At 35.4% G+C, this 16610-nt stretch overlaps 1 protein-coding gene across 4 annotated transcripts in view; it reads right to left on the bottom strand.

The window, feature by feature from the left end:
• Positions 1-16610, bottom strand: part of COL24A1 (collagen type XXIV alpha 1 chain) — a 475258-nt gene that overhangs the window by 150382 nt on the left and 308266 nt on the right. For all 4 annotated transcript variants that reach the window (XM_029948854.1, XM_029948855.1, XM_029948856.1 and 1 more), the window contains one exon: positions 3129-3182. In XM_029948854.1, the coding sequence (XP_029804714.1) occupies positions 3129-3182 (54 nt within the window). The remainder of the gene's footprint in view (positions 1-3128; positions 3183-16610) is intronic.

Genomic DNA, 16610 nt, shown 5'->3' with positions numbered 1-16610 from the left:
CAAACTTTCACTATTTGTAGACAACATGACACTCTTGTAGAAAACCTAAAAGACTCTACCAAAAAGTTTGCTAGAATTAATACATAAATTCAGCAAAGTCACAGGATATATGATCAATGTACAGAAATCTGTTGCGTTTCTCGGGGTGCCTGAGTGGCTCACTTAGTTAAGCATGTGACTCTTGATTTCAGCTCAGGTCTTGATTTCATGGTTTTTGAGATCAAGCCCCATGTCAGGCTCAGTGCTGACAACACAGAGCCTGCTTGGGATTCTCCTTCTCCCCCTCTCTCTGCCCCTTCCCAACTTGTATGCATGTGTGTATTTTCTCTCTAAATAAAAAATTAAAAATTAAAAGAGAACTCTGTTGCATTTCTATACACTAATAATAATGAAAAAAAAATCAAGGAATTGATCCCATTTACAATTACACCAAAAAGCCATAAGATACCTACAAATAAACTTAACAAAAAGGTACAAGACCTGTACTATGAAAATTATAGAACACTTATGAAAGAAATTGAAGATGGCACAAAGATATGGAAAGACATTCCATGCTCATGGACTGGAAGAACAAACATTGTTAAAATGTCTATGACACCCAAAGCAATCTACACATTTAATGCAATACTTATCAAAACACCAACAGCATTCTTCACAGAGCTAGAACAAACAATCCTAAAATTTGTATGGAACCACAAAAGACCTCAAATAGCTAAAGCAATCCTGAAAAAGAAAAGCAAAGCTGGAAGCATCATAATTCCAGACTTCAAGCTGTATAACAAAGCTGTAGTGATCATGACAGTATGGTATGAGCACAAAAACAGACACATAGATCAATGGAACAGAATAGAAAACCCAGAAATGGACCCACAACTATATAAGCAACTAATCTTTGACCAAACAGGAATGAATATTCAATGGAAAAAAGAGAGTCTCTTCAACAAATAGTGTTGGGAAAACTGGACAGCAACATGCAGAAGAATAAAACTGGACCACTTTCTCACACCTTACACAAAAATAAACTCAAAATTGATGAAAGACCTAAATGTGAGATTGGAAACAAACAAAATCCTAGAGGAAAACACAGGCAGAAACCTCTTTGACCTCAGTCATAGCAATCTTTTAGTAGACCTATTGACGGAGGCAAGAGAAACAAAAGCAAATGTGAACTATTGGGACTTCATCAAGACATAAAGCTTCTGCATAATGAAGAAAATAGTAAAAAAAAGTATAAGGCAGCCTACAGAATAGGAAAAGATATTTGCAAATGACATATCTAATAAAGGATTAGTATCCAAAATCTATAAAGACCTTATCAAACTTAATTCCCAAAAAACAAATAATCAAGTTAAGAAATGGGCAGAAGATATGAATAGACATTTTCCAAAGAAGATGTCCAGATGGCTAACAGACCTATGAAAATATGCTCAACATCACTTACCATCAGGGAAATGTAAATCAAAACCACAATGAGCTACCACCTCACACCTGTCAGAATGGCTAAAATTAACAAGAAACAACAGGTGCTGGCGAGGATGTAGAGAAAGGGGAACACTCTTGCACAGTTGATGGAATGCAAATTGGTGCAGCCACTCTGGAGAACAGTATGGAGATTCCTCAAAAAACTAAACATAGAACTACCCAACAACTCAGTAATTGCACAAGTAGGTATTTACCCAAAGGATACAAAAATACAGATTTGAAGGGGTACATTCACCTCGATGTTTATAGCAGCATTATCAATGATAGTTAAACTGTGGAAAAAGCCCAAATGTCTATTGACCCATTGACTGATGAATAGATAAAGAACACATACAATGGAATATTACTTGGGCATCGAAAAGAATGAAATCTTCCATTTGCAACAATGTTTTTGGAGCTACAGAGTATTATGCTAAATGAAATAAGTCAGAGAAATGCCATATTATTTCGCTTAAATGTAGTATTTAAGAAGTAAAACTGATGAACATATGGGAAGGGTAAAAAAAGAGAAAGGGGAACAAACTATAAGAGACTCAATAATAGAGAACAGAGAGTTGATGGATGGAGATAAGTGGAAGACGAGTTAGATGGGTGACGAAGGCCACTTGTTGTGATGAGCATTGGGTGTTGTATGTAAGTGATGAATCACTGAATTCTATTCCTGAAACCAATACTGCACTGTATGTTAACTAACTAGAATTTAAATAAAAATTTGGAAAAAAAAGGAAGGAGTAGTCACTGGTTTCAAATACTTCTATGAAAAGAAAGCTAAGAAATTCCTATTGCTTCTGTATCTGTGATCCTAACCCCTAGTAAATATTGTGCCAGACAAACTACTCACTTACTTGTGAGTTAATATATAAGAAGTATTCAATGAACATAGTGAAAATATATTCTTTGTCCAACTTGAAAAACTCAGATGGAAATAAGTGGAATATTATTTAATTTAATTCTAGTCCTGGTTCCACTTAATTATTCACAGAGTGCACTAGACCATCACGTTTACAAATTATATTCAGCAAGCTTGGTTTTAGTCAAAGAGCCAAAGTTTTTGGTTTATTATCTACTAGTCCATTATAAGATTCCATAAAGAAATTTTAAATGCCCTTGGAGGTTTAAAGTAAAGAATTACTTTTTATTTAAAAAAAACTTTCCTAAATTTGAAACTCAACATGGAAAATCACTCCCTAGATAATGATTTCTAGGTAATCTTTAAGCATATTACAATTTCCATTACAATAGCCAGGAATATCCATGGATAAATGCATGCTGGATTTGAAGTGGAAAGGGAGAGATTGTGACTGAGACTTGGATCAAGTAGTTACAACTTATTCTCTTTCAAAACTGCTTCCTTTAGGGGGCTTGCTCTGATAAAGTAGATTTAAATATGGTCTAATCATAAATCTAGAACATCAGTTTCATCTTTTCTCTTCAGAACACAGTATCACAAGCTAAAGAGTATTCTGCCCTTTAAAAATTAGAAACATACATGCTATTAGCTATATTCAGGGTATTTAAGATACTCAGGACAAGTGATGTATTTTAAGTTATGAGTGATTTCTAATTAACATAAAATGCCAAGTAAATGTCTCTTCTTTTAGTTTAGCCTGGAATTCTTAGGATTAAAAACAAATGAATGAAATTACCTTTTCACCAATGCTTCCAGTAATCCCAACTTCTCCAGATAAACCAACAGGTCCCTTATAGAAAAAATATAATAGAAAATACACATTTATTGCATTGCTATTATAGCATCTTGGTTTTAAATAACCTATAATCAATGTTTCCTTCTAACTCGTCTAAAATTTTATATCAGAATGAAGTTTTTCCTAGTGTGGATATCCAACCTATGACTTTACATTAAAATTAATCTATTCACTCAATAAACAAATATATATGATTGTCTAAGGGGTGGCAGGCCCTGTGCTGGGAGGCACTTTGTTTCAAATCCAAACACAGTCCCTGCCCTTGCAGAATTTATAATCCAGTGGAAGTTATAAAAAAATGCAATTTTTCCATAGCTTCTTGATGTGGGTATATCAGCTTAAGAAATCATTTCTGTGACTTCTTTGAAAGCCTCTAATACCAGCACACGCCCATTCATTAATTCATTGTCACTCAAGAAATATTTTGTGCCTGCTCTGTGTCAGGTACTACGTTGCTTCACTGAAATTTTGTTAGCAGACCTAGGCCCTGTCCTCATAAGGCAAAATAGTCTTATACAGAGACAAAAACAATTAAATTAAAAAGTGAATAATTACAAATCATCATATTGGCTCATAAAGGAAACAATTATGATAACCAGGCAGAGAGTCAAGGAGCAGACCTGTGGAAAGATGATCAGGGTAAACCTCAAGTTTCACATCTAATCTGAAAGCTGAAGAATAAGAGGTCAGTAGGCAAGAGAAGAAAGGCGGAAGACTATTCTAGACAGAGTAAATTGCTTGAGCAAAGAATAAATTAATGTGCTGAAAGAAATGAAAGAAGGCAATCATAATACTGTTTCAGAGTGAACAAGGCTCAGTGTTCATTCACCTTGTCTTTATGGATTCTACTTCAAGCAGTATAGAGAGCACAAACTATTGTTCGTGGACAAGCTTTACAACAACAGCATAGTACTTCTCCTGTCTTTAGTTATGAAGTTACTTTCTACTATTATTTAAAGATGTATGAAGCATTTTCTTTTCAATAGCTACCAAGCAAAGACCCTGTTTAAATAGATTAATGTATAATAATATGCATTAGCATCTAGAAGGCACCTAATAATGAAAAACTAATCTGCTGTGTTGAAGCTAACTGTAGTTAATGCATGAGGCAAATTTTATCCACATATATTTATATCATTATCCATATCAATCTCTCTCTCTACCTACCTATCTACTTACTTATCTATACCTATCTTCCTACTTACCTGTCAATCTATCTAGTGATCATGAATATACTAACCTATGTTAAGCACTTCTGTGCCTGATTTAATCCTCACAACAATCATATTTGGTAGTATTATCCTGATGCCCCTACTTTTAGAAAAAGCAATGAGTTAAATACCTTGCTGAGATCAGTGAGTTTAAATAGTATAAATGGGTTTAAGTGGCTCTTGACCCTTAAAGCATAGCTGGTCAAAACTAAATGTAAAAGAATCAGATTTTGAAGACTTACTACAAAACAAAAAAGAAAAAAATCAAATAATTTTTTAAGTTGATTACATATTGGAGATACTTGTTTAAATAAAATATTACTAAAATAAATTTCATCTGCTTCTTTTTACCTTTTTAAATATGGCTACTGAAAAATGCTAAATGACATTTGTGACTGGTGTGTACCTATTGGACCATACAGATCTACATTCTTAAATACTATGCTAATATTAGTGGTTATATCCAGTTGGAAGTGATCTAATAATTTATTTCCATGGTTATTAATTTTAAGACATTTACACTTCTACTCAAAGACAATCAGTGACCAATGGTTAGTTAATTACATCTGAGCACAACAATGAAATATAAATATCAGCGAGAGTTGAACAAAATAGCAGAATCTGAATACAGTCTAGTATTGATCCAGGGAAAGAAAACCCTTTTCCTAACACATATAATCCAGATGAGTGAATGGAGTAGGCCCATTTGACTTATCCCAATATTTACTATGTATACCAGAATAGTATCACCTACAGAACTATTTTGCTTAGCTTACAGCACTTAATTATTAATTGACAGAAACTGAATTAGGTGCTAAGACTTAAAAATTCAGAGATTTTACATAAAAAAGATTTTATATATAAAGGCTTATAAGATTCCTAGTTTCAGATATCCTAGCAAGTGTCCACAAGGAATCTTTAATGAAACTTAAATTAGAAGAACATAATTTATTAAGACTTTGATTCTTGGGGTGCCTGGTGACTCAGTCAGTTAAGCATCTAACTTTTGATCTTAGCTCAGGTCATGATCTTGCATTTCGTGGGTTTGAGGCCCGTATGAGGCTCTGTGTTGACAGTGTGGAGCCTGCTTGGGGTTCTCTCTCTCCTTTCTCTCTGTCGCTCCCCAGTTCTCTCTCTCTCTCTCTCTCAAAATAAATAAATAAACTTTAAAACAAAGAGTCTGATTCTCCCCACTAGTTTTCTTTAGTTTCTTTTTGAAATAAATATCTATTTATTTTGAGAGTATGAGAAAGAGAGAAAGAGAATATAAATGAGTGGGGTAGTGGGAGAGGGAGAAAGAGAGAGAGAGAATCTTAAGCAGGCTCCATGCCCAGCACGAAGCCTGACTTGAGGATAAATCTCACAACCCTGATACCACAGTCTGAGCTGAAATCAAGAGTTGTGATGCTTAACTGACTAAGCCATCCAGGAGCTCCTCTTTAGTTTCTTATATCTATTTTCAAACTATACATTTCTGGAGAAAAAAATCTAAATTAGTGTTGCTAGAATGATGTACATTTTCCCACAGATGAAATGTATAAAATTTCATTCTTATTTCATTAGTTATTGATCATCTACCGGGTATACAGTACTATACTAGTCAATTTAGAAATAACTAATAACTAAAATACAAAGTACAGTAAAAATCTTACAAGAAGATAAAGTACTGTAGAATGTCAGATAAAGTAGCAGTCAGCAAAGTATGACTCCAAAGATTGGCTACTAAATAAGTTTTACTGGAACACAGCACGCTCTATGGCTACATTTGCCCTACAAAGGCGGAGTTGAATAGTTGTGACAGAGACTGTATGGCCCACAGAGCCCAAATAGTTTCTCTTGGGTATTTAAGGGAACTACAAACAAGTCATTGAAGCCACAGCCTTCATTTGCAAGAATGAAGCTTATGATATCTTTTTGCAACTTATACCTTTTTGGCTAAGAATTTTCATTAAAAAGTTTTAAAACACTGATTCCACATCTTACACACATTAAAGAAAATGACAAAACCTAGAACCAAAACATGCTGTGTGTTAAGAGCTAGAGAACTCTATAATAATTGGAAATGCTTTATTTTTTTTTTATAAAATAGGATATGTAATAGTCTATTTAAAGATTTTGTTAGCTAAAGTGGAAATTCAAAAGGCCAAAAAGCCTTATGTGTAATAAATCACTTGTTCAAACTGAAAAGAAGTATTACTTTTTTCCAAAAGTCAGTAGAAACTCTAAAATACACCAGTTCCATTTTTTAAAGTAACCACATCCTACTTATTCACTAAAGACATATAAAATCAGAGTATTTCCTAGTTAAAACTAAAATGTTAAAAAATTTTATATGAAGTTCCTTGACTTGATAATTGTGTCTTAACTGTGGTTTAAAACTTGTCTGTATTGTTTCAAATTTTCAGTGTGGAAACGATTGCATTTGCAAGATTAAAAAAAATCTCAGACCCCAAAACTCTTTAAATTCACTTGAAAATGTTATATATAAGGTAGTTCCCTAGGGTAGCTGTGTTTCGTCTTAGAAACATATTAGCTTCAATGTTTGTATTAGTGTGTACTCTCTGTTTAAAAATAAAAAATTTAGAAGTCATCTTACCACAACAAAAATAGTACTCAATTATAGTATGTAAAATTGCTGATATTTTATTTTTACCTTAGAAATTGGTAATTTTACATGATGCAATCTAGTACAAAATTTCCAGGGTAGGAGAAACTGAAGATTGGTCAGACATGAGGAAATGGCAACTTTCAGCACTATGTGGGGAAATATATCTAATGTTTATTTCTCCATGTTAAGTTCTCATACCTTCACATGTTTGTTCAAGACAATGAAAATACAGACTGTTGTCAGCCTGGACAGATATGAAGAATTTAGAGAAAAGTGGAAACAAAGTGGGTGTGGTCTATCTGGATAAGAAAGAGGAATTCCTTTTTAGATACGATAAATATGAGATATATTGGAATTCTGATAGGAGTATTCACTGCACAGTTAAGTGCACAAGTCTAGAGCTAAGGATAAATATTTGTGAATAATTAGCAAATAGATAGTAAATACCTAGAGAGTAGATGAGTCACCAAAGTGAGTATGTGGACTTAGAAAAGGAAAGGTCAAGAATAAGAACATTAGCAAGCAGGATGATAAAAGGAAAACTTACAGAGTTGACTCTACATAGAAACTATATGGTCAAAAGGAGGATACTGTCTACTTATTTTTTTTCTCAAGAATGTTTCTTCACACTTTTTCACTTAGGGGTAATTTTATGACCTGACAAACATGAATGAACCTTTTTTGTTTATTTGAAAATACATCACTGTTTTAAAAAGCTCACCTTTGGATCACTTCACCCCTATTTTCAAATGAAATCTATAAGCTAAGGAGATAGTTGTTTGACACTATGACTTGGAGAAAGCTACTTTTGCTCATTTGCCTCATCCTTTACCATTCAGGAAGCTGTAACCTCAAGTTCATTTGTTATCATGTTCTATAAGTTCATTAGTCTGCATTGCTCTACAAGGCCAGGATAATGCCTTATCTGATACTGTATCCCTAATACCCAGCACACTCCCTGCCATATAAATAAATATGTGTTGAATGAATGAGCAAACAGATTAGATACAGCAGTAGTGGTGAAAACGTAGATGAGCTGCTCACATAGTCCTTTAAGGAAGTTCTTGCTGCTGTAATCAACTTCTTCAAAGTCTAGGCCTCAGCAGGGAGCCCTACATACAAAGACTAACTAAAGTGAGGGTATAAAGGCATGCCCATTTTTGCCTAATATGGGATTACTCTGATGGGCTATATCTGTCCCAGAGCTCCCTAAAGGGTTGTTTGGGCTCTCACTTCCTCCTGCTGAAGGACAGAGAAACTGAGTAAAAGCCCAGGATTTAATAAAATGATCAAACTTTAGGGAAAGTAAAATCTCTAACCAACACACGCTTGTTAGAACAAGGTCAGGGCCTTGGCTGGCCCTGACACTTGTCATGGGGATACCTGGATAGAGGTTCCTGAAGGTTTTGGACCTCCAGACTCCTTTGAACTCTATGAGCTTACAGAAGTGGCCTACTGCTTAATGCTAGTAGTCTCTCCTATCAGAAAACGTGTGCCCCAATCAGAATTTGTTTATACATCCTCTTGGCCATTATGCCAATAACTAGGGGTAAGTCACAGCATAGCCCGTCTGGAGCTTGCCATGTTTGATACAGGAGGAACAGACTATACCCCAAAGGAATGAAAGATCCAACCAATGTATACTGGTAGGAGATGGTATGTGGGAACCCAATTTTAGATATACTTAATCAAGGGAGCCAAAACATAACATAAAAAACAAAAATATATCATAAATTAGATATGAAAGAGTTTATTAATTTGGAAGCACTGTTCAAAGATATAGGATTTAACACCCTGGCAAGGACCTCAAGAGATTATACAAAGTCCTGCAGTGGGTCTAAGCTTTGAGGTAAACAGCTTTGCACTTGGGCCATATGACCAGGCAGACCCTATGGTTTTAGAAACATTAGAGGTGGGGAAAGAAGCCATGTAGAGCTCACAGAAGCCATGATAAGAAGTACATAACAGGCTCCTTGGGTTTTGAAGCAAGGCCATGCCATTTGCAGCAGAGAATTTTTGTGTTTTGAAAATCAAATTCTAGTGTGCTACTAGGCTGGGGTAGAGACTGAGCACCAAACCATGGGACCAAATGACCATGCATTGGATCTATCAGTCATAAGCTGAGTTGTATCAGACAGAAGAAAAATGGCACCAGTGCAATATGGGCTGGAACATGAGCACAACAGAGGTACAGGCAAACTGAATGAACACGTAGCCTAGATCCCCAACTTCGTTTTCAGTAGATACCTTTGTCTATCTAGGAGAACACCTTTGTCCAGCTGCTTGAGAAGGAAAAAGTCCAAACTTGATTCATGGATGGGTAGGCTTAATCCTAGGAATTGAATACTTGTGTCCCCTCAAAATTTATATGTTAAGCTCCATTGTGATGGTATTTGGAGGCCAGGCTCTTGGGAGGAATTAGGTGATGAGAGTGGAGGTCCCATGATGGAATTAACATTGTTATAAGAAGAAGAGAACTAGCTCTTTTTCTCTTGCCATGTGTGGATATGCTGAAAAGGCAGCCATCTGCAAACTGGAAGGAGGGCCCTTACCAATTACTGGATCTGTCAGTGCCTTGATGTTGGACTTACAACCTCTAGAAGTGCGAGAAATACATGTTTGTTGTTTAAGCCACCAAGACTATTGTATTTCATTATAGCGGCCTGAACTAAGATACATCCATGTCTTAGGTAGTTGAAAACTAGAAATGGATAGAAGCTGCACTATAGCTTCATTTGGAAGAACCTTAAAAGGCAATGGCAAGGGAATATTTGTAATGAGCAGAATTTCTGGTAGTACCTACCCTCAGACCATCCACTCTGTGGGAAGAAGTGGCTTCAGGTTAGAATATATACAGACTAGTGGGTATTTGTGAGTAACCTTGCTGGTTGGTTAGGCACTTGAAAGGAAGAAGACCAACACTGGGAACAGGATTTAAGAATGAGGTGTTTAGATGGGTACATTAGACACAAAACATTTATATCAGATGTTAATGTCTACTAGAAAAGGTCAAACATGGAAGAATTTGCTGAGGGATACAGAATGATTTGGAAAGTTGACATCAGCAAGTCTTGGTCATTAGTCATCTCAGTGCTGGATAATGGGCATATGAATAAAATGGGCATGGTGGGAGAGATGGAAAGTGTATGCATGAGCCTGACATCATGGGTTCCCATTTAACAAGGCTAAATTAATTACTGCTGCCACTGAATAGTCACACTGCAAACAACAGAGAACAACACTGTGTCTATGAAATGATGCCATTCTTTGAGGAGAACAATCAGCTACTTGGGGGCAAGTTCACTCTGGAAAGGTCAAAGATTTATTCTAACAGAAATGACATACTCTGGGAGTAGGTTGCTTTCCTACCCTCAGGCCTCAATTAGCACCGGTATCTGATGTCTTACAAAGTATCTGCCTTACAAGATCTCCAAAAAATTGTGTCAGAGCATGACACCCATTTTATAGCAAATAAGTTGTGACAGTGGACCTATGTTCATGGGATTTAATAGTTATATCACATGACTACAAGAAGCTTCCAACCTGACAGAACATTGGAATAGCCTCCTAAAGGGGCAGTTACAGAGCCAGCTAGGAGATGACACCTTTTAAGGATAAAGCATCACTCAAAGGATGAAAAAGTATACATCCTTGAATCAAAGAGAGTTATGTGGTACTGGGTCTCCACAGGAAACATTCATTGTTGTTGGAACAAGGGGGGAAAACAGAATTAATCCTACTTACTATCACCTGCAATATCTCTGCCTATATTTTTCATCCCCACAAAATATAAGTTCTGCAAGAATAGAGGTCCTGGTGCCCAAAGAGGACATATTTTATCAGATGATACAGTAAGAGTTCCATTGAACTGCAAGCTACGGCTGCCCCTTGAGCACTTCAAGTTCCCTGTATCTGGGCACCACAAAGCAAGGGAAAGTCACCATTGTGGCAGAGTTAATTTACCCTGATCATCAGAAAGAGGGGGAAGATTAATATCATTTGTGGTCCTAAAACTAGATGCAGTAGGGGCTATAGTTTGTACCTCTCACTCCTTTTCTGACTTTTCCCTCAGGAAGATAATCCAGCAGAATCCTAGAGGAGCCTCTACCTGAAAGGACATGAAGTCAATCCAAGTAACACAAGGAGTGCACTGTTGTGAACATCAAGATGGGTAACCTAGATACTCAATCAAGGAAAAATGTGTCACCCAAGCTGCCATCAGCTTCCGAGGGCCTTCTAGACCAAAGGCACACCCTTCCCAGGCTGGCCCATATACTATGAGTTAGAATACTTGAGTTAGAGTACAAAAGCCCAGCCATTCAGCCCAAGATGATACGTTATGAAGAATTCAGAGCTTTCTGTAAGGATGGCTGAGATTAAAGTAGGACCCCATCAATTTGACTTCTCCATCTATTCAATCTTGCATCCTCTTTCTCATTCCTCAAGTGAAATAGCCTGTAGCAAAATGCCATTGCAGCAGTCTGCTTCTGCACTATCCAACTTGTGCTCACAGATTTCCCCTAAATATAAGTCTCAATGCACTGAAGGCCATGGAATTCCTGCAAAGTATCAGTGAGTCCATACATAGTGACTGGAAGTATGCTAAATACATGACTATAAAACATCTTTATTCATGAAAAAATCAGAAATAACTAAGAGTATGTCTCAATTAGTAAAGGCAGATTTCCTTTTTAAATCTTTCCTTTCACTAGATATGTGTCAGTAGAGGAGCTACTACGGTATACACCTTAAGCCTACTTTTATTTTTTTATGATTTTTTTTACCTTTAAATTTTAGTTAGTTAACATACACTGCAATGTTGGTTTGAGGAGTAGAATTCAGTGATTTGTCACTTACATAAAACACCCAGTGCTCATCACAGCAGGTGCCCTCCTTAATAACCATCACCCATCTAGCCCATCTACTTTCCACCCATTTCCTTTCCACACATGAGGGAAACTGTATGGTGTCCGTCTTTCTCTGACTTATTTCACTTAGCACAATACACTCTAGCTCCATTTATATCACTGCAAATGGCAAGATTTCATTCTTTTCGATGGTTGAGTAATAAAATTCCACTGTGTGTGTGTGTGTGTGTGTGTGTGTGTGTGTGTGTACACCACATCTTCTTTACCCATTCATCAGTCAGTGGACATTTTGGGTTCTCTCCATAGTTTGGCTATTGTTGATAATGCTGCTACAAACATCGAGGTGCATGTACCCCTTCAAGTCTCTATTTTTGTATTCTTTGGGTACATACCTAATAGTGCAACTGCTGAGTTATTGGGTAGTTCTATCTTAAGTCTTTTGAGGAACCTCCATACTGTTCTCCAGAGTGGCTGCACCAGTTTGCATTCCACCAACTGTGCAAGAGTGTCCTCCTTTCTCTACATCTTTGCCAACACCTGTTGTTTCTTGTGTTGTTAATTTTAGCCATTCTGACAGGTGTGAGATGATATCTCAACATGGTTTTGATTTGTATTTCCCTATAATGAGTGATGAGTAATGTTGAACCTACTTTTAATGCTTGGGTAATGACTTATTATCCTTAGGATAAACTGAATGTGTAATGCTGTTTAAATAAAAGGTAGAAAATTATTCTTTATATATATATGGTTTCTAAGGATTGACTTGCAAATCCAAAGAATAAAAAATAGCATTTGGAATGTATTCCAAGTGCAACTGAGGGAGACACTCTGAGATAATATCCGGAGTGAAATGTTCATCCCTTCCCCATTTGTACTGAGTGAGAAATCTTTTCTTGATAGATGGGGATGAAAGTTTTCAAGCTTACCAAAAAATGAGGACACTTTGCCAGCAAAAAATTATAGCTTATTATAATTTGTTTTCCAGAGTATTTGACTCACTTTACAAAACATTCTTTAAGCATACTTCTCTTTCAATTACAGTACTCTTATACTATATGCAGACACTATCATTACATTAATATCTAGTGCCCAAGAATTCAAATAAACCAAATGAAGAAGCCACATAGCACAGTGATTATGCTAAATCACACCTGTTACTGCATATAGGAGATAGATAGCTCCCAATTGTTTTTTAGAATTATGTACAAGTGAATAAAAACAGTGATTACTCATCTGGGTTATCTGCTATCTTTGAAACTGGGAATGTGTCTAATTAGACTTATTAATTTAAATTTTTCTGAAAAGTGAAGATAAGCTATCTATAAACACTGGTGGCTTACTATCAAAAGGCCAATTATATAGGAAGCCTGCATTCATTAACACTTTAAAAGGATAGACATGCCCTAAAATAAATTCATTCATTTCGTCAACATTTGAGAATATAATATGTGCCAGACATTAATAAATAATGTGAAATATTTTATATAGTCAGTTAAATTTAGAATATGGACATGCATTTCATTTTTTTAGAGGTTCCTGATTGGACAATAGTTTATGGTGACATCCGTTCCTCCACTTCAGACTCTTGGCATTTGGATATACACGTTTTCTAAAATATATAACTCAATGGTCTGCTCAGTATCCAAACAGGAATTTCAGTCTCTGACATTTCCCTAACAACTACTTGATTCTTACTTTCTTGGATCATGCATGGAGTCATGAAATAAAAGTCCAGAATGTCTGCCTCAGGACATTCTGGCAATAATTAAAAGAATATGCCTGGAATGTCTACTCAACAGATGCTTTTACTCACACTTATGTTATGAGAACTTGAGAATAGAAAGGCGAGTGATGTTGTCCTCTGCACTGAAATGCCTGGCATCTGTGGTCTTTTGAATGAGTCTCATGACAATAAATCAAAGGTGATAAAGTGAGTATCAACATAGGGCTACCACCGAATCTTGAACTTCTTAAATTATTTATTAAAGAAATAAGTTGGATGAGAAATGAGAGAAATTCCCCTGCTATGACACTGGTGTTGCAAAACATTTGAATTAGAAGCTCTCCCTAAAACTCAAATAAACTAGCAAGATCATTCATAGAAAAGAGTATGTGCTTATAATCGCAGCACATTTTCTCCCACACATAAAGCGTTAAATTCGTTTTGAATTCTTTCATTTTCATTCACATTTGTCTTGAGGTTCTTTTTTTTTTTTGGCACGGATTCTATATGAAAACAAAATTAAAGTTATAAAATCTGTTGTCAGATGCTTCCCAGCAAACTCCTCTTCCACCAAATCTCTGTACCTAAAACTGAGGAAAACAACAGTGTGGTACTGGTAGATCACTAAAGATTTGAGTCCAGTTTAGATCTTCACTCATGAAGCAAGTCACGGGACTAGTTTGGGTCTCATCTTCTCAATTCTAAAATACAGGATACATTAGATAATATCTCATACATTCCAGTACTGAAATTCTATAATCTCTTTCAAAGTTTCCATCACTAAGATTCTATAAAGAAATTGAAAAGCAGCCAGGTATATAAAAATATTTAATATCTTTTGAGCAGGTGATAAAGAGATCTATTTTTTTTTTTAATTGGAGTACTTTTATTTCATAGGGAGGAAGGTGTATCTGGCATTCTGGATCTTCAACATCACTCAAGAAACTACTGACAACATTCCATAGAAGGAAGATTTTATGATCTTTCATCGATCTTTACTTTCTTTAAACAATCATCATCATTATTATTCCTTAAACAATTATTATTATTATTATATTTTTAAATGTCCAAACTTTTATAAGTTCTTTGAGAATAGACTATGTTCTGCTCGTCGAGGTTCATCTCAGCTCATCTCATTGCCTAGCACCTTACTTGGCACAGAGCGAGTAAATATCTATAGAACAAATCTGACCATTTTTAAACTGGATTATTTGGGGGGGGGTTGGTGTTGGGTTATATAAATTCTTCATATATTTTTGATGCTAACACTTGATCAGATATGTCATTTGCAAATACATTCACCCATTCTGTACATTGTCTTTTAATTCTGCTGATTATTTCCTTTGCTGTGCACAAGGTTTTTATTTTGATGTACTCCCAATAGTTTATTTTTGCTTTTGTTTCTTTTGCATCAGGAGACATATCTAGAAAGGTGTTGTTATAGCCAATGTCAGAGAGATTAGTGCCTATCTTTCTTTTAAGATTTTTATGGTTTCAGGTCTTACATTTAGGTCTTCAATTCATTTTAAATTTATTTTTGTGTATAGTGCAAGAAAGTTGTCCAGTTTTATTTTTTCGCAAGTAGCTGTCCAATTTGTAATTCGCCATAAAACGGTGGGTTTATTTCTGGACTCTATTCTGTTCCACTAAACTATATGTCTGTTTATGTACCAGTACCATACTGTTTTGACTACTATAGCTTTGTAGCGTACTAGAAATCTGGGATCGTGACACCTCCAGTTTTGTTCTTTTCAGGGTTGCTTTGGCTATTTGATATCTTTAGTGGTTCTATACAAATTTTAGTATTATTTGTTCTAGTTCTGTGAAAAATGCTGTTGGTATTTTGGTAGAGATTGCATTAAATCTGGAGACTGCTTTGGGTAATATGTACATTTTAATAATATTTGTTCTTCCAATCAATAAACATGGAATATTTTTCCATTTGTTGTGTTGTCTTCAACTACTTCTATCAGTGTTTGATCGTTTTGACAGAACAAGGCTTCCACCTCGATTGGTTAAAAATTTGACTTCTGTATTCCTATGAATTTTATTATTTTTGGTGCAATTATAAATGAGATTGTTTTCTTACTTTCTCTTTCCACTATATCATTACTAGTATATAGCAGTACAAAATATTTTAGACATTGAGTTTGTATCCTGCAACTGTCCTGAATCCATTTGGAGGTTTTAGTAGTTTTTTGGTGGAATCTTTAGGGTTTTTTTTCTATGTAGTATTATATCATCTGCAAATAGTGAAAGTTTGACTTCTTCTGTATTGATTTGGATGCATTTCTCTGTTATTCGATTGCTGTGGCTAGGACTTCCAAAACTATGTTAAATAAAAGTGGTGAAAGTGGACATTCTTGTCTTTTTCCTGACATTAGGAAAAAAGTTCTCAGTTTTTTCTCATTGAATATAAGGCTTCTTGTGGGGTTTTCATATATTCATAATATTTCTTTATTATGTTGAAGTATGTTCCTTCTAAACCTATTTCGTTGAGGTTTTTTTTTTTTATGAATCAATTTGTACTTCGTAAAATGTTTTTTCTCCATCTACTGAAATGATCATATGGTTTTTATCCTTTTCTTGAGGTGATGTATCACAATAATTATTATACAGATATTGAACCACCATTGTATCTCGGGGAAAAAATCCCACTTGATTGTGGTAATTTTTTCTTAAGTTTATTTACTTATTTTGAAAGACAGAGAATAAGTGAGTTGGGAGGGGGCAGAGAGAGAAAGAGACAGAATCCCAAGCAGGCTCAACAGTGTCAGCACAGAACCCCATATAGGGCTTGAATTCACAAACTGTGAAATCACATCTTGAGCCAAAATCAAGAGTAAGACACACAATCACCTGAGCCACACAGACACCTTGATTGACATAATTTTTTAAATTATTGTGGTAATTTTTAATTTAATGTGGTAATTTTTGAATTCAATTTGCAAATATTTTATTGAGGATTTTTTGCATCAAAATTCTTCAGAGATATTGGCTTGTGATTCTCTC

Source organism: Suricata suricatta, chromosome 8 (assembly GCF_006229205.1).
Source record: "Suricata suricatta isolate VVHF042 chromosome 8, meerkat_22Aug2017_6uvM2_HiC, whole genome shotgun sequence".
NCBI lineage: Eukaryota > Metazoa > Chordata > Mammalia > Carnivora > Herpestidae > Suricata > Suricata suricatta.
The sequence above is the reverse complement of the archived record's forward strand: the minus strand, read 5'-3'. Positions and strand labels throughout refer to the sequence as shown.